We start from the raw sequence: 17,698 nt of genomic DNA on the forward strand, positions 1-17,698 counted from the left end.
ATGTCCTAGGGGCTCAGTTTCCTTATCTGTGGTGAGGACTGGCCATGTAGATTTGTCCTCAAAACAGACCCTGCACCCACAGGCACCCAGTAACATGCAAATGGGGGGACAGCCTCATTTAAAACGTCCCTCGCTGGATTGGGAGGTTGAGGCAAGCCTGGGCTACATACAAAGACCATGTCTCAAAAACACCAAAGGGAGAGGGTGATGGAGGCTGAGGCAGGATGATTGCCAGGAACCAGAGGTTAGCCAGGGATTCACAGTGAGACCCTGTTTCAATAATACACACAAACACACAAATAGAGAAAAGAAATGATCAAAAGTATGGCTGAATGATAGCACTCTTACCCAGAATCCCCGAGAGAGGGGTTGGGACGTGGTCTAGCATGCACAAAGGTCACAGGTGCATTCCATCCCAGGTTACATCCCCAGAACTAAAGTTCTTTTTACATATTATTGTTGTTGTTACCGTTATTATTATTTTGAGACAGGGTTTCTCTATGTAGCCCTGGCTGCCTATGCCTCCCCAAGTGCTGAAATTAAAGCCCTGTGCCACTACACCCAGCACTAAATTTTGAAATTTAGTGGGGGGAGCTGGAGAATGGCTCAGCAGTTAAAAGCACTAGTTGCTCTTCCAGAAGATCCAGGTATAGTTCTCCACAGTGCACGTGACTCCCACGTTCTAGGGGTTCCAATGCCTTCTGTCCCCCCACCCTTGAGATTCCAGGACCCAAACCCAGGGCCCAACATGTCCTAGGCAAATGCTCTACCACCAAGCCACACTTCCCAGCCCCTCACTGGGGGATTCTAGGCAGGGGCTAAACCACTGAGCCACGCCCCAGCCCTCACTGGGGGATTCTAGGCAGGGTCTCTACCACTGAGCCATACCCCAGTCCTCACTGGGGGATTCTAGGCAGGGGCTCTACCACTGAGCCATACCCCAGTTCTCACTGGGGGATTCTAGGCAGGGGCTTTACCACTGAGCTACACCCCAGCTCTCCCAGACTCTTTCTGTCAGTCTCTCTTTCTCCATCTATCCCTCTAACTCCTTGACTGTGTTGCTGTCTCTGTGTTCTCTCTCTCTCCCCCTTCCCTCTCAACAATTCCTCATCTCACTGTCTCTCAGTTCCTGTCTCCTGCCCTCATCCCTTCACTTCATCTTTCCTTCCTCAGGCTGGGGAAGCCCCCACGTGCTGAGCCTCGCCCACAGTCCAGCAGCAGAATGAGACCCAGGTGAGTCACCAGAAGGAAGGAGTGGACATTCCTGCAATTTTTCTACAGGTATCGGTGACTTGGCACCTTCCTTTGTGCCCTACTTCAACCCCTCGCTGGAACCTCCCAAAAGTCAGCACAATACAAAGTCACAGCTGAGGAGCAGGGTATGGAAGGAGACAGCTATGTAGGGGCGACGAAGGTGACAGACCCCGATAGTGCCAACGCTCCTGATCCCCCTACCTCAGCTTCCAGAACACTGAAATGACAGTTGTCCCTCACCATGCCTGGCGTGCTGGAGAGCTGGGGATGGAACCCTGCGCCTCGCCCCAGCCCAGCCCACTGTTCAGTCCCCACACCACCCCAAAAGGGGCCGTTTTCCAAGAAAGGAAACAGAAGGCCTGTGTTGGCTCAGGGTGACACAGCCAGGGAGTGGTCCATCCTGGCCACCAGCAGGGTGACAGCCACTGACCTCAGACTCCCTGGCTCCGCCCCAGCTTCCTTGTCACTCAGGAAGAAGAATTTGGAGTCTTGCTGGCTGGGTTAAAAAACACAGCTCCTGCCTCAAAGGGGATGAGAGAGCTCGTTCTGGAGCCAAACATGACTGACCATAGTGGGTCACGGGTTCACACAATGTTGACAGTACTGCAAAGTGCAGGAAGGTGGGCTTTTGTTTGTGTGCTTGGTTTGGGTTGTTTTTTTTTTTCACAGTTTCTTTGTGTAGCCCTGGTTGTCCTGTCCTGGAACTTGCTCTGTAGATCAGTCTGGGCTTGAACTCACAGAGATCCATCCACCTGTTCTTTGCCTCTCGAATGCTGAGATTAAAGGCGTGAGCCACCACCACCCAGTCAGTCCCATTTTCTTATTTGTTGAATTATGATCTCTTAGGAGAAAGCATTTTATTTGGAACTTTTTCTTTTCCTTTTGGCTTATCTTAAAATTATTAAATTAAGAAGTGGGAGTGTGGCTCAGTGGTAGAGCCCCTGCCTAGAATCCCCCAGTGAGGGGCTGGGGTGTGACTCAGTGGTAGAGCCCCTGCCTAGAATCCCCCAGTGAGGGGCTGGGGTGTGGCTCTGTGGTAGAGGGATGCCTTGGGCTCCATCCTTCCTAGCTCAGGCCTCGGTGATTCAGGAGACACACTGTGAGATCACTACTGTACAGGTAGCTGCTACTCACTCATTGCTTTCTGCTTTCTCGGGTTCCCACACACCAGTCACACTGACCTGCTTGTGATTCTGTGCCCTTGGGGCCTTTGCACTGACTGTCTCTTCCCTGTGTCTCTCTCCCAGTTTCTGTTTCCCTGGGCCCCCACTAGACTTCTTTCCCAGCTACAGTGAGACTCCCTCACAGAGGAGCTTGCCTTTCCCTGGTACCCTTGCTCTTCCTTCAACATTTTTTCCTGATGCAAAAGATTAGATAACAAGACATCTTCCCCACTTCACAGCCACGAGGGTGGAACCCTTGCTTCATTTCCTGTGGTGTCCACTGTTCCTGGAATGGTGTCAAACACAAAGGCGGTTTTGGGGGAGGTGCTGAAGAGCTTGGTGAGCCCTCCATTTTGGCGAGTCAGTGTTCTGTTCTAGATGTGTCCTCTGCATGGCACTGCTCTGCCTGGGCAAGGTGTGGTACCATGCCCGTGATTCTGCAGCAGGCAGATCTCTGTGAGTTCAAGACTAGCTTGGTGGGGGCTGGAGAGATGGCTCAGAGGTTAGGAGCATTGCCTGCTCTTCCAAAGGTCCTGAGTTCAATTCCCAGCAACCACATGGTGGCTCACAACCATCTGTAATGGGGTCTGGTGCCCTCTTCTGGCCTGCAGGCATACACACAGACTATTGTATACACAATAAATAAAAAAAAAAAAAAAAAAAAAAAGACCAGCTTGGTCTACAGAGTGAGTTCCAGGACAGACAGGGCTACAAAGAGAAGCCATGTATGTATGTATGCATGTATGTATGTATGTATGTATGTATATATACATTTATATATGAAAACTCTGGTTGATAAGAAACAGTCAGGGCCAGAGATGGTTTTAACCTTTGCTCCTTCCTTCCTTCCTTCCTTCCTTCTTTCCTTCCTTTCTTCCTTCCTTCCTTCCTTCCTCTCTTTCTTTCTCTCTTCCTCTCTTTCTATTTTGTTTTGAGATAGGATTTCTCTGTGTAGCCCTGGCTGTCCTAGAACTCACTCTGTAGACCAGGCTGGCCTTGAACTCAGAGATCTGCCTCTACCTCTGCCTGCCGGGTACCAGGATTGCAGACCACACACCTGCCTCAACTGTTTCTAGGTAGTTCACTGCAAAGCTCACCTCCCTCCTAACTAGACTCCTATGGTTTCCCCTCCCTGACCCTTCTACTATCCGGCACTTAGCCACATTCCACCGTCCTAGGACACCTGGGATTTGAACAAAGCGAATGGGATGACAGGGTTGTGACCTCAGAGACCCTGAGTCAGGCCTCCTGGGATGGGTAGCTTTGTGGGCTAGGGAGGAGGAAGGAGAGGCACCCACACAACCCGGGCTGACTCACGCTTAAGCAAACGGTGGGCGGAGCCCTTGGGCCATAAAACTGTCTCCTTCCCTGCGCTCCTCTCCCTCTAGAGCAGAGGTGAAGGGAGACACCCAGAGCGAGCATGGGCCTCAGGGGGAGGCTGCTACTGCTGCTGCTGCTGACGGCCTGGGTCCCAGGTAAGGACTGGGTGATGACAGCCGGGGTGAGTTAGGGGGAAGGGAGCCCAGCACTCAACCCTTCTCCTCCCACCCAACTACTCTTGGGGTGTGTTCTCCAGAACACATTTAGACATCCCACGTGGCACATTTAGACGCCCGGAGGCATTCATTTAGCAAACCGATCTCTGGCGCTGTCCCAGGCTCTGCAAAGTCAAACTGCAGGATGCGGGAGGCACAGAGACGTTAAGTAGCTGGTGCCAAATTGCACAGCTAGCGATTGAATGTGACTCCCGGGGGCCGCTTCCCACAGTGTTCTCTTTTCGGTGGGGATGGGATCCAGCTTTGGGGTAGGAGGGAGATCGCCCCCCCCCCCAGCATTTCCAACGGACCCGTCCCTCGAGTACATTTGGCTTTCGCTACTTCCTCACCTGCTTCCTCCAGGAAGTGTAGGGGGAAAGGTGTTGAGAAAGCAGAGGAAATGGGGAAGGAATTGAGTCAGCGTTTAGGGCGGTGAATAACCCTCCGGATCCGCGAGAGGCCGGGGCTGACTAATGGTCTGGGAAGGGGACCTACGCAGGAGGTCCGGGTGGCCAGGGATCTGGAGGGGGTACGGGTGGGGGTGCAAAGGGGAGGGGCTCTTGGCGTAGAAAGGCGACCTGGCGCAGAGCAGGCCGGCTCTGAGTTGCAGACGGGACCTCGGGGTCGCAGACGGCTCTTACCGTGAATTAGAGCCCAGGGATGACAGCCCCGCGGAGAGGAGCCTTTAGTGGGGCTACCACCTGGGTTCGGAGCAGGCTGTGTGGTTTAGGACAGTTACCTAGCCTTTCTGTTCCGGGAACGTGACTGGAAAACTGGGGAGGATCCAGAGCCTAATAGGCTGGAGCTCTGGTCCTGATTAGAACCTAGGATGTCCCCCTTTCCCCTGGCTAGCAGCGCGGAGGCCGCACGATGCCTGGAGTTACTGTAAAAGACGTTAACCAGCAGGAGTTCGTCAGAGCTCTGGCAGCCTTCCTCAAAAAGTCCGGGAAGCTGAAAGTCCCCGAATGGGTGGACACAGTCAAGCTGGCAAAACATAAAGAGCTTGCCCCCTATGATGAGAACTGGTTCTACACGCGAGCTGCCTCTACAACATAGCACCTGTACCTGCGTGGTGGTGCCGGGGTTGGCTCCATGACCAAGATCTATGGAGGACGGCAGAGAAACGGTGTCAGGCCCAGCCACTTCAGCAGAGGCTCCAAGAGTGTGGCCCGCCGCGTTCTCCAAGCCCTGGAGGGACTGAAAATGGTGAAAAAGGACCAGGACGGGGGCCGCAAGCTAACACCTCAGGGACAGAGAGATCTGGACAGGATTGCCGTACAGGTGGCAGCTGCCAACAAGAAGCATTAGGACAAAGGATGCTGGGTTAATAAATTGCCTCATTCATAATCCTAAAAAAAAAAAAAAAGAACCTAGGATGTCTGGGGCGGGGCCACGAATTTGAGGAAGAATTAGAAGACCTGGAGGAGGGGCTCCAAGCCAGGGGAGGGGCCAGGAGCGGGACTAACTTTTAGGTGCTGTGGTGGGTCTATGACCCGATTTAGGTTCGATTTACAGGGGTCGCCAAAGACCATCGGAAAACACAGATAATTATGATTAATAACAGTAGCAAAGTACAGTTATGAAATAGCAAGGAGCTGGGCGGTGGTGGTGCACACCTTTAATCCCAGCCCCGGGAGGCAGAGGCAGGCGGATCTCTGTGAGTTAGAGGCCAGCCTGGTCTACAAAAGCTAGTTCCAGGACAGGCTCTAAAACTACAGTGAAACCCTGTCTCGAAAAACCAAAAAATAAATAAATAAATAAATAAATAAATATAAAATAAAATAAAAAGAAGTAGCAAAGAAAATAATTTTGTTAGAGCGTCACCACAACATGAGAAACTGTATTAAAGGGTCGCGACATTAGGAAGGCTGAGAACCTCTGGTCTATGTAATTAAGGTGAAGTCCGGACAGAGCAGAATGTTGTGGGAAAATGCCCTTAAACGGAGGCAGGTGGATCTCCGCATTCAAGGCCCGCCTGGTTTGCATAGAATTCCAGACTATACATATGTAATGAGACCATTTCAAAAATGATCAATGAAATAATATAAATGTAGGAAGAAAATTTAAGGGAAGAGTCAGAGGGCGTGGTTATAGTAGAGATTACAGTCTGAAGCAGGGCTAAGGAAGTCGGTTCGGCTAGAATACTGGGCGGAGCTAGAGAAGGAAGATGGGCAGGAGTTGTGGGGCGGGGCTAGCGCCTGGGTGAGGGCGGAGCTAAGGTGGAGCTAGAACCTAGCAGAGGTGTTGGGGAGGTAAGAAGAATGCTTTTGGAGCTCACTCACCTAATTTTGGAGGGCTGATGGGTGAGGTTATAGCTTCAGGATGAAGCTCAGGTCTTGGAGAGAGCACTGTAGAGAAGCTACCGAAAGGGGTGGAACCTGGATCTCCAGTGGATAGGAGATCCACGTAACAGAACTGACCGAGGTCATACTGGAAGGACACAGCACCGAAATGGGAGCCAGGGTTAGAAGTCCTGCAAGAGGCCAGAGTGAACAACAAACGGCAGCTGATGCATGTCTGTAATCCCAGCACACAGGAGGCTGAGGCAGGAGGGTTACTGTGAGTTTGAGGTCCGCTTGGACTATATAGCTGGGGGGAAGGGAGCAGATCCTGGCTCTGAACCTGTTGACCACCTCCCTCTCTTCCCCTCGCAGCCTGCCAGGGCCTGAAATGCCTGCAGTGTGAGAGTAACCAAGACTGCTTGGTGAAGGAGTGTGACCTGAACGAGGATCTTTGCAGGACCACGGTGCTTCGTGAGTGGGAAGGTAAGGTCGACCCCCACCACCAACAATAGGCTAGAAAACCTTCTCTCTCCAGACAGTAAGGAAATGCAGATGTTTAAACATCTAAGGAGGCTGGAGAGACGGCTCAGCACCTAAGACCAGCTGCTTCTCCAGTAGCCCTGAATTCAGTCCAGAGATCCACGTGGGCTGGTGCACAACCACCGTAGCCAGCTCCAGGAAGGAGATCACCGACGCCCTCCCCTGCACTTTCGTGCACGTACTCACCTACAGACACACAAACGCTTGGATCTTGAAAAGGACCCAGGTTCAATTCGCAGCACCCACATGGCAGCTCACCACCTCCTCGGGCAGCAGGCACGAATATCGTGCACAGACACGCATGCAGGCAAAACACTCATACACGCAAAATAATAAAATCTATCTAAAAATATTTTTTAAAATAAAGTATCAGTGAGAAGCCCAATGCCTTTAATCCCAGTACTGGCGAGGCAGAGGCAGACAGATCTCTGTGAGTTCAAGGCCCCTGGTCTACAGAGCTAGTTCCGGGACAGCCAGGGCTACACAAAGAAACCCTGTGTCGAAAAAAAAAAATCCTAAAAAAGAAACATGTTGGTGAGACCCTGGAGGGCATAAATTGGCACATGTGCTACACACAGCAATACCAAATATTTTTGCATTGCTTTGGGGTTAGTGGTACATGGGGGGGGGACATTTGATTTGGTTTGGTTGTTGTTGTTTGGTCCTGGATTATTTTTAAGACAGGGTCTCATGTAGCCCAGGCTAGCCTTAAACTTGCAATGTAGCCAAGGATAACCTTGAACATGCCTCCTAAAGACTGGGATTATAAGTGTGCACCACCACATCTGACTTAAATGTAACTATCCGAGACAGCAGGGCCGTGGTGGCGCACACCCTTAATCTGAGCACTCTGTAGGCAGAGACAGGAGGATCTCTGAGTTCGAGACCAGCCTGGTCTACAGAGTGAGTTCCAGGACAGCCAGGGCTACACAGAGAAACCCTGTCTCAAAAAACAAACAAACCAACACAAAACCTACCTAAGATAAGGGTAGAGGGACAGCGGAGCAGGTTAAAGCACCTGGTACTAAAGAGCTGGTGCTTCGGGACACACCTGTAGCCCTACTGCTGGAGAGTGGAGGCAAGGGGGTTGGGACCTCCAAACCAGTCTGGGCTACATAGCAAGACCCTATCTCAGAAACGTTAGTGTTTTTCTTTCTATTGAAGGCACCTCCATGCTGGCTTCATTCACCTTGGGAGAGAGTTGTAGATGGATCCAGAAAATCCCAATGGTGTGCATGGGTGAGGGGAAGATAATTCTAGAAAATAACAGAATTGATCCAAACAAGGAGTGGCACTAGGGGCGGGTGACCCCGAGACCAGGAGTGGCACTAGGGGCGGATGACCCCAGACCAGGAGTGTCAGGGACTTGTCGGGACTAGGGACCCTCTAGCGGACTATACCTGTATTCCTCCTAGCTGATGAAGAACTGGAGGTGGTGATGAGAGACTGTGCCCATTATGAGAAGACCAACAGGACCATGAGTTACCGGGTGAACTCCAAGATCATCAGCCTGGCAGAGGTCGTGTGTGCCACAGACGGCTGCAACAGACCGAGGCCTGGTGAGTTGGGTGTCCTCGCCACCCCCAGCTGAAGCCACGATTCCATTCCCAGACCTACATCCTTCACCCCAGCACCAAGGCTGTTCCTTACTCTGGGACCTCGCTCATCCCTCTCCAGCCCAGCCCCATGTCACTTCTCCCAGTCGTGTCTCCCAAATCATCTCCCTCTCCATCTCGAAATATTCTCACACCTAATTGTTTTGCTTGGATGAGACACTTGAGATACACTGTCTAGTTCAGGCTGGCTGACAATGGGAGATCCTCCTGCCTCAGCTTCCTGAGGGCTGAGATTATAACTCTGAGCTGCCACACCTAGCCATTCCAATACTATGGGATTATAAAAGCATCCCTGGGCTGTGAGGTGACAAACCTGACTGTCACGTGTTTGACGACACATCCGCCAGGCTCGGTGGAACTTGCCTGATGCTGATACAGGCAGATGACACACTGAAGGTCAGTGGGGTGTTCAGACTCAGTCTCAATAAAAAAAAAAAAAACTAGAAAGGACCAGAGAGATGGCACCTTGGGTAAAGGTGCCTGTCGCTCAGGTCTTGTGACCTGAATTCAATGCCTGAATCCCATGTAAAGGTGGAATGGGGGAACTGACTCTCTCCAAAGTAGCCCCCCTGACCTGCACACACACACACACACACACACCATCATCATCATTAAACATTTAAAATGTTTTAATCTAAAAAAGTAGGGTTGTGGGTGTGGCTCAGTGGTAGAGCCCCTGCCTAGTATGTGTGATATCTTTGTTTTCCTCCCCAACAACAACAAAAGAGATGATCCTTGATGAGGAATGTGTGGGATCAGTGAGCAGATAAAAGAGAAGTTCATGAGCCTTTTGATTGACGGCTTTAGGGTGTGATCAGCCGTCCAAGTGCACACAGAGAGGGCCAGGGCAGATGAGGAAGGAGCAGCACTCCTTGCTGCTCTTCCTGCAGGGTTGGCCCTGGGTGGGAATTGATTATGAGGGCCCACTTCCCATGGTCCTCATGAGGGAAGAGACTGCCTTTGTGCCTGGTTTGTCTCTTCTTCCGACTACCTACAAGCCATCTCTGGTGCAGGGCTGAGTATTGTGTGCGTAGTTTCCTTTTATATATATAAATATATGTATTGGTTTAAGTGTGTGCAGATGCTTTCCATGTTACCCGTGAAGGTCAAAGGTCAACTTGTGAGCGTTGCTTCTCTTATTCTATTGTGATGGTCACGGGTCTTGGACCCGGGTCTTCAGGTTTGGCTGTACCCGCTGAACCATCTTGATGACCCTGGATTAGTTTATTTGTATATTGGTTTGCTTTTGTTTTTGAGACAAGGTCTCTCTACTATGGAGCCCTGGCTGTCCTGGAACTCACTCTGTAGACCAGGCTGGCCTCAAACTCACAGAGATCCGCCTGCCTCTGCCTCCAGTGCTGCCATGTCTGTTTTTTGTTTGTTTGTTTGTTTGTTGTTTGTTTCTTAGATAGCCCTCTCTGGCTTTGAACTTGCCAAGTGGCCATGGGTAGCTCGGAATGCCTGGTCTTCCCGCCTCCACCTCCTGAGTGCTGGGATCCTAGGCATGCACCAACCACACCGGCTTTATTCGGTGCTGGCGATGGAACACAGAGCTTTTTGCAGGCTAGGCAAGCGCTCTACCAAATGCACCACGTCCCTAGACCCTCTCTCCTATTTTTTTATCACCCCCAACCCACACTTCTATTTTTGACAAATGTTTCTGCCCTTAGCATGGGAGACAGATTCAAGAGAACTAGACCATGAGGGGAAATGAGCACGGGTGGATGAGGGTGAGGTTGTCCACGAAAAAGGTAGCCAGACGACAGTTACGCTGGGCAGGGACACAACTGTCCTGATGGAATAGCTTTGGCAGGTAGAAAAGGAGACCTCAGTGATATGTGACCCGAGGATAGAAGCTTCTTTTTCCGGGCGCGACGGAGTCCCTTATGTCGGTGTAATGCTTTTGCGGGTGACAGCCATGAAGCTGGACAAATGACAGAGTCTCGGAAGAGTATACAGCGGAGGAAGGAACTCGGGGCCCTGTGATTCTTGGAAGAGAGAAGGCAGACAAAGTTTCACAGGTGGCACGGTTCATTCCCGAGCCCTCTTCCAACTCACTGACTCAGCGCTGTGAAAGGAAACAGCCACGGGGAGAGGGTCGAGAGACGCAGGCGGCTGGGTGGGGGCAGGGTCCCCTGATCTGGAAACAATTTTCCCTCCAGTGTTTGGCAAGCATACGTGCAGACGTGAGGTGTCCCAGCAGCAGTGAGCTGAGCTTCCCCCAAGACACATGGGACTGAGCTAGTGAGGTGCCAGTAGCCACCTCAGACACCCTGAGACCCTAGCCAGGAGGTGAAGGGGGAGCTGAGACAGATCAGCCCATCAGGAGCTGAACATGGCTATGGGCACCTGAGAGGGAAGCACTTGGGAAGCTGGGTGAGGAGGATGGCGAGTTCTAGGACAGACGTTGACTGATTAAAAGGGATGGAAAAGAATAATTTAGAGCTGTGTGTTTGTGTGTGTTTATGTGTGTTCGTGTGTGTGCATGAGTATGTCAGCACTGTGTGAGCCCATGTGTATGCATGTGTGAGCATACACATGTGGATACGTGCGCTCGTGTGTGTGCACATGTATGCACATATGTGCGTGTATGTACATGTGTGCGAGCATTGTGTGCTCACATGCATGCATGTGTGCTCATGCGTGTACATGTGTGTGCGTGCACATATAGCCAGAGGAAGGAGATGAGTGTTCTATTCTGTCACTCTCCACTTTATTCTCTTCCTAAGTCTCGCTAGACTTGAAGATAGACTGGCAGCCAGCAAGCCTAAGTCATCCTCCAGACTCTCCCCCAACGCCCAAGACTGGGGTCACAGGCCTGTGCTACTATAATTAGTTCTGGGGATCAAATTCAGGTCCTCAAGTTTGTCCAGCCAGCGCCAACTAAGCTGTAAAGAAAAGAGCTACAGTCTGGCATGGTGGCATATGCCTATCATCCCAGCATGGTGGCATACGCCTATAATCCCACACATGGAGGGTGCGGTAGAAGGATTTCTGTAAATTCCAGGCCAGCCAGGTCCATTTAGCAGGTTCCAGACTGCAGAGGAAGACCTACTCTCAAAAAACCAATCAAATAAGAGCAACCCAAATAAATAAAGACGGGAAAATACTTCTGTAGCTTGCGGTTCGAGAGACAGGACGTCCACACAACGTGCCGCTGGCTCCAGCCAGAGCTCTTCCCCCAACACACGCAAGCACACTACACCCGCTCCCAAACCCCATCACCTCGTGACTGCATGCTGAGGGAGAATCGAAAACACAGGAAACCACAGACTGGGGTGGCTCAGTGGTTAAGACATTGACTGCTCTTCCAGAGGACCCACGTTCAGTTCCCAGTACCCACATCAGGCAATAACTCCACTTCCAGGGTTCTATGCCCTCTTCTGAAGGAAAAAAATTAAGAACAGTTTTAATTCCTGGGAGTCAACTCAAATTCCTTTCCAAAATTAATTTATTAATTAATCCCTTCCTAAAACCATGCTGTGAACGACTGGACAGCTTCCCACTTGCTCCCTGCCATAAAGGTCCTTCCCTCTCACTCTACCACTCTGAAAACCGAGCTACATCCACACCATGGCAGAGGCAGGTAGAGACTCAGGTGTGTGGTGGCAGGAGAACCCAAGGCAACACTACACAGAAATGCATGTCAGGCCTTTGTTTTTAGTACCGCAAATGGAAGACAGGGTCTTGAGTATGCCAGTTGTGTACGGCTGCGCCAAACCCCAGCCCCTCACTAGGGATTCTAGGCAGGGTCTCTACCACTGAGCCACACCCCAGCCTCACTTAGGGAATCCTCCTGCCCCAGTCTCCCACGTGGTTCTCTCCACTGCCATCGCCATGATGGGTAAGATCATTTGTGAGACTGGAGAGAGATTTGTGAATGGACAATGAGGAAATAAAAAAGGAACTAAGATGCCTCCTGAAGGTCACATGACCCACAGTCAGACAGCATCCTGGGAAGAAGTGTGCTGGAAATTCCTGTCTGTTTTCCTGCGACCCAGTCTCGCTATGTACCCCAGGCTAGCCCCAAAACTTGCCATCTTCCAGCCTTACCCACCAAAGTCCAGGGGTGACAGGAATGCACCACGGTGCCTGGAGAAAGATCTGCTTTTGGTTTTCGTGGATGTTTGAGGGAAGGAGCATGCTGTGGGCCTTTTAGGCATTTTTCCTTGAACAAGATAGATGATTTGGCTCCGGGTGGAATGATTCACTTAGTTGCCTTGAGCTTGCCAGTGGGCTGCCTCCGCTCAGACGCCAGCTCTAATCTCCTGGGTCAGGAAAGAGAAGCTGTGCCAGGCTGGAGAATGGCGTGAGCCAAAGCCTGGGGAAAGGGTGGCATGGTGCTTCCAGGGAAAAGCAACTGGTCCAATTGGCCTCCGCTAGACACTTTGAGCAAAATAACAAAGTTATCATGGATCCGTCAAGTAAGGCTTTGATCTTTTGGTTCATACATCCGTGAGTGATAATCGTGACTATAAGATAGACCATCCTAGAGTAAAGGCAGAGATAAGAATGTGCTATTTGATGAAACAGCTGGAGATAAAGGATTCTGGGTTCTGGTTACATTGTGAGACCTTGCATCCCCCTCCCCCTCAAAAAATTTAAGGGCTAAGAATGTAACTTGATCGTAGAGCCCCTGCCTAGAATCCCCCAGTGAGGGGCTGGGGTGTGGCTCAGTGGTAGAGCCCCTGCCTCGAAGAGGTGATAAATAAGATGATGAAGGAGGAGGCATTGGGAAAACTAAGGAGCTAAGGAAGGGTGTTCTAGACAAAGACAACAGAATAGAGGAAGGGCTGGAGTCTGGTGAGGGGCTGTGTTCTGAGACCGGGGAGCCAGTATGGAAGAGCGCATGGGAGGAGCTGGTGCTGGGAGGTGAGGCAGGAGAGGTCACCAGGACACAGTCTTCAGTAGACCTTGAATGCCGCAATCAGGTCGCTAAGCTTTATTCTAAGAACAGTGGGGAGCTATGGGAGGGTAGAGCAGAGGAGACTTTAAAGGCTTCCTCCTAGGGCCGCGTGAGAGAACGAGATGGAAGGTGGTCAGGGCAAGAGCAGAGGCTGATGTTGAGGGGTACCCAAGACTGAAAAGGACATGCTAAGTTCTAGAAAGGTTTGGGATAAGTAGGCTTGGTGATTGACTGATGGGTTCAGAGGGGAGTTCTCTGCGGGAGCTGGGCCTCCAACCCACCCCTTTCCTTTCTTCCTAGGAGCCCGGGGGATTGCCTTTCCCCGGGGCCGGTACCTTGAGTGTATGTCCTGTAGCTCTTTGGACCAGAGCTGTGAGAGGGGCCGGGAGCAGAGCCTGCAATGCCGCTATCCTGGAGAACAGTGTGTTGAAGTGGTGACCTTGAGGAGCATGGGACGTAAGTGCTCACCTGCAGGGAGGTCCACTTCCAGGCTGTACCTAAGGGAGGCCCTCAAGCACCAGGACTGTAGCAAGAGGCAACTGCCCCCCCCCCACACACACATACGAACATCCATCCTTTCTTTTAGTAGGGGTTTTTTCTGGAAATTTCACAAATGTATGAAGTTCTGTTTATCATATGGGCCTCCTTTATCATACAGCAAAGGGAGAATTGAAAAGTGGGGTCCTTTGGCTAGGGGTGAAGTTAGCCTAAAAAACAAGAGGCCTCTAAGGAAACGGGGGTACCCAGCGGCAGCAAATCCACAACCAGCCCCTTACCATAACCTGACCTCTGCCCCTTGCAGGGAACTTGAAGGATGAGAACTACACCAGAGGCTGTGGCAGTCTTCCCGGGTGTCCGGGCGTAGCCGGTTTCCACGGCAACCACACCTTTCACTTCCTGAAATGCTGCAACTCCACCCACTGCAATCGTGGCCCAGGTGAGGGACAGGGTGGGGTGGACACTGTTGGCTCTGTCTGGAAACTGCCGTTCTCTCTCTCTTAAGTCCTCTCTCTCCTTCCAGGGTCAGTTATTACCTCTTCCTGGAAGCCGGGTTCAGGGCCCCTCCTTCAGCACACGCAGCCCACTCAACTCCCCCACACACACACCCACACCTCTGCCCACCCTGGGTCAGAACTGTCTGGTGACAAAGCCGTGAGTCCTAAGAAGGTAGAACCAGGCTGTTCTAGCCACTGTGGTATCCCAGCACAGTCAGCATGAGGTTAAGGCCAAAGAAGCTACTTCATGCAAATGTATTAAATAGAGCCCGAGAGGTGGCTCAGTTTTGAGTCCCAGCGCCCACACGGCTGCTCACAACTGTAATTGCAGCTCCAGGGATCTGATGCCCTCTTCTGGACTCCATGGGTACTGCATGCATGCAGTATACAGACTCAGGTGTCAAAAACGGGCTGGAGAGATGGCTCAGAGGTTAAGAGCGCTGGCTGTCCCAGAGGTCCTAAATTTAGTTCCCAGGATCCACGCTGGGCAGCCATCTCCGCTAACTCCAGCTGCAAGGGTTCTGATGCCTCCGCGGGTCACACAGTGTACACGCATATCATTTTGATTTTTAAATTTGCATTTATTGTGTGTGTGTGTGTGTGTGTGTGTGTGTGTGTGTGTGTGTATGTATGTATGTTCATGCATGTAAGTGAGCACACCGCGGTCCATGTGTGGAGGTCAGAAGACGACTTTCAGGGGCCAGTTCTTCCTTCCACCGTGTGGGTCCTAGGGCTTAAATTCAGGTCATCAGCCTTGGCCTCAAACTCTTCTCCCCTGCTGAGCCGTCTTATTAGCCCTAGAATTATATGTAACACTAATTAATTTGTTTGATTGGTTGGTTGATTTTTGGTTTTAAGAGACAGGGTTTCTCTGTGGAACAAGCCTAGCTGTCCTGGAACTAGTTCTTGTAGACCATGCTGGCCTTGAATTTACAGAGATCCTCCTGCCTCTGCCTCCCAAATGCTGGGATTGAAGGCTAAACTAATTAATTTAAACCTTAAGAAAGACAGGTGGCCAATGGCTGTCATAGTGAGCAATGTCACCCTGTATGGTAACTTCTGAGCGAATAGGGCTTGTTTCATAATACACAGTTAGTTAAGGGTCCCCCAAAAAGCCTAGCTGGATGTGGGTGGGGCTCAGTTCTAGAGAACAGGACCCCAAAAGAAGGTGTAGTTCCCACATATGACCTCCAGGTGGCGCCCTAGCATCTCGGGCTGAGCGTGGGCAGAAGTTGGATGGTTGCAAGGTCCCAATGCTTATCTTCGGTCCCTGTCTTTTTTCATCTTTAAGTTCTGGATCTTCAGGGCTTACCACCGAATGGCTTCCAGTGCTACAGCTGTGAGGGGAACAGCACCCATGGGTGTTCCTCCAAAGAGATTTCCCTCATTGACTGCCGGGGACCAATGAATCAGTGCCTGGAGGCCACTGGCTTAGATGGTAAGGTCCCGTGGGAGCTGGAAGGGGACCCTCTGGGGCACAGGGCGCTGACCAGACTGATTGACAGATGGGCAGGACCTATCCCGGGTGGATTTTCCTATGGAAAAGATGTTATTGATCTGCAGAAAGGGCAAATCGCAATAAGAGGATTGGCCCTGTCAAACCAACAACAATCCGCCTTGTTACATATTAACTAAATAATTTTTGAGACAGGGTCTCACTATATAGCCCTGGCTACCCTGGAATTCTATGTAGACCAGACTGGCCTCAAACTCGCAGAGAGCCGTCTGCCTCTGCCTCCCACGTACTGGGATTCAAGACGTGCCCCATTATACCTGGCCTCATAAATAATAGTTTTGATGACGGAAAAAAAATAGCCTGTGTTTGTCATAATGAAAATGTGCAAAGAGGGGACTGTCGTTGCTGATGGTGTCGCAACCTTCTTCCTGTCTGGATCTATATCAGACATCTGGTCCTCGCTGTCTGCTTTCGTGTTCAGCCTGTTGCAATGTCAGTTGTCCTGGGGTTTCTCTGGAAAAGTATCTCTCAGACCCTCTGAAGTTCGGAAGGGCCAGCTGACATCTTAGAGTCCCTATGAGAGCAAACCTGGTGTGAGTCTGAGAGACTGCCAGGGGTCCCCTGGAACACATTTTGGGAGCAGTGCTCACAATAGGGGATGCAGTTGGCTATAGCGACCAGCACCCTAGGAGCCTGCCTCTTTCCTGAGAATTCCTGGCTCACTGACCTTCCTCCTTCCTCAGTGCTGGGAAACCAGAATTACACTGTGCGAGGCTGCGCCACAGCTTCCTGGTGCCAAGGCTCCCACATGGCAGACGCCTTCCTCCTGACCCACCTCAATGTCTCCTGCTGCGACCGCAGTGGCTGTAATGGCCTCAGAAGCGCTGCCCCTAAGCCAGGCGCTGCCTACCTGAGCCTCATCGTCTCCCTGCTCCTGACCTTCAGACTGTGGGGTGTCCTCCTCTGGACCTGAGGTTGAGCCCCCAGCCCTGGCTGGATCCAGGGACTTTGTCCTCCCTCGTGTGCGCCATTGTGTTGTCTTCGGGCCTCAACTTTTCTAAGAACCAGAAGAGAAGCAGAGCAAAGGCTGCAGGCAGCGGGGGCTCTTGGTGAAAATTGTTGCTATTGTTATTATTATCATTGTTACTCCTCTAATTTATTTTATATATATATATATATATAAATAAATAAAAGATTTTTGTACCAGTGAACAAGGCAGGGGCTTGTCACATTTAGCTTTGAGATGAAAGTGGGGAGGGGGTGTCTCTTTTCTTTGATTTTATTTTGAGACAAGGCCTCACTCTGTGGTCTTGGCTGTAGACCAGGCTAGCCTCAAACTCAGAAATTCGCCTCTCCCTGCCTCCTGAGTGCTGAGATTAAAGGTGTGGGCCACAATACTCAGCTTCTCACCTCATTGATTTTTTTGTAATTGGTTTGTTTTTTTTCCAAGATAGGGTTTCTCTGTGGCTTTGGAGCCTGTCCTGGAACTAGGTCTTGTAGACCAGGCTGGCCTCGAACTCACAGAGATCTGCCTGCCTCTGCCTCCTGAGTGCTGGGATTAAATGTGTGCGCCACCACCGCCCGGCTTTGTTTGTTTTTTTTTTTTAATGATTGATTTATTTTTATTTATGTGCATTGGCATTTTGCCTGCCTGCAGGTCTGAATGAGGGCATCAGTTCCTTTGGAACTGGAACTACAGACAATTGTAACCGGCCAGGTGGGTGCTGGAAATTGAACCCCGGTCCTCTAGAAGAGCATCCAGTTCCCCCCAGCCCCTCACCTCACTGCTCTGAGACAGGGTCTCTCACAGAACACTGAGCCCATCAGTTTGACAGTGTTGGTTGCTGGCCAGCTCCAGGGATCCACTGCCTCACCAGTACTGTGGTGAGCCAGGCAGTGGTGGCGCACACCTTTAATCCCAGCACTCAGGATGCAGAGGCAAGTGTATCCC

At 51.1% G+C, this 17,698-nt stretch overlaps 1 protein-coding gene and 1 pseudogene across 2 annotated transcripts; both read left to right on the forward strand.

The window, feature by feature from the left end:
- Positions 1–3,807: 3,807 nt before the first annotated feature.
- Plaur (plasminogen activator, urokinase receptor) lies at positions 3,808–16,997 on the forward strand. Of its 2 annotated transcripts, XM_041653939.1 has the most exons (7): positions 3,808–3,892; positions 6,607–6,717; positions 8,190–8,333; positions 13,597–13,752; positions 14,099–14,233; positions 15,583–15,729; positions 16,491–16,995. In XM_041653939.1, exons 1-7 carry the CDS (start codon positions 3,838–3,840, stop codon positions 16,718–16,720), a joined length of 978 nt encoding a protein of 325 aa, XP_041509873.1. In that variant the 5' UTR covers positions 3,808–3,837; the 3' UTR covers positions 16,721–16,995. The 2 variants fall into 2 exon arrangements, with proteins under 2 accessions (XP_041509873.1, XP_041509874.1); XM_041653940.1 differs by lacking the exons at positions 3,808–3,892; positions 6,607–6,717 and adding an exon at positions 7,965–8,003 and having other exon boundaries at positions 16,491–16,997.
- LOC121449481 lies at positions 4,764–5,260 on the forward strand (annotated as a pseudogene).
- Positions 16,998–17,698: the final 701 nt, after the last annotated feature.

Source organism: Microtus oregoni, unplaced genomic scaffold (assembly GCF_018167655.1).
Source record: "Microtus oregoni isolate MIOR12 unplaced genomic scaffold, Mior012 000006F_ref0000085, whole genome shotgun sequence".
NCBI classification, from domain to species: domain Eukaryota; kingdom Metazoa; phylum Chordata; class Mammalia; order Rodentia; family Cricetidae; genus Microtus; species Microtus oregoni.

Bases quoted from the DNA above. Each gene is read 5' to 3' on its own strand.
- Plaur (XM_041653939.1), top strand. From the start codon at position 3,838: ATGGGCCTCAGGGGGAGGCTGCTACTGCTGCTGCTGCTGACGGCCTGG. The intron at 3,893-6,606 runs GTAAGGACTGGG...TTCCCCTCGCAG, and splicing joins GCTGACGGCCTGGGTCCCAG to CCTGCCAGGGCCTGAAATGC. The intron at 15,730-16,490 runs GTAAGGTCCCGT...CTCCTTCCTCAG, and splicing joins GGAGGCCACTGGCTTAGATG to TGCTGGGAAACCAGAATTAC.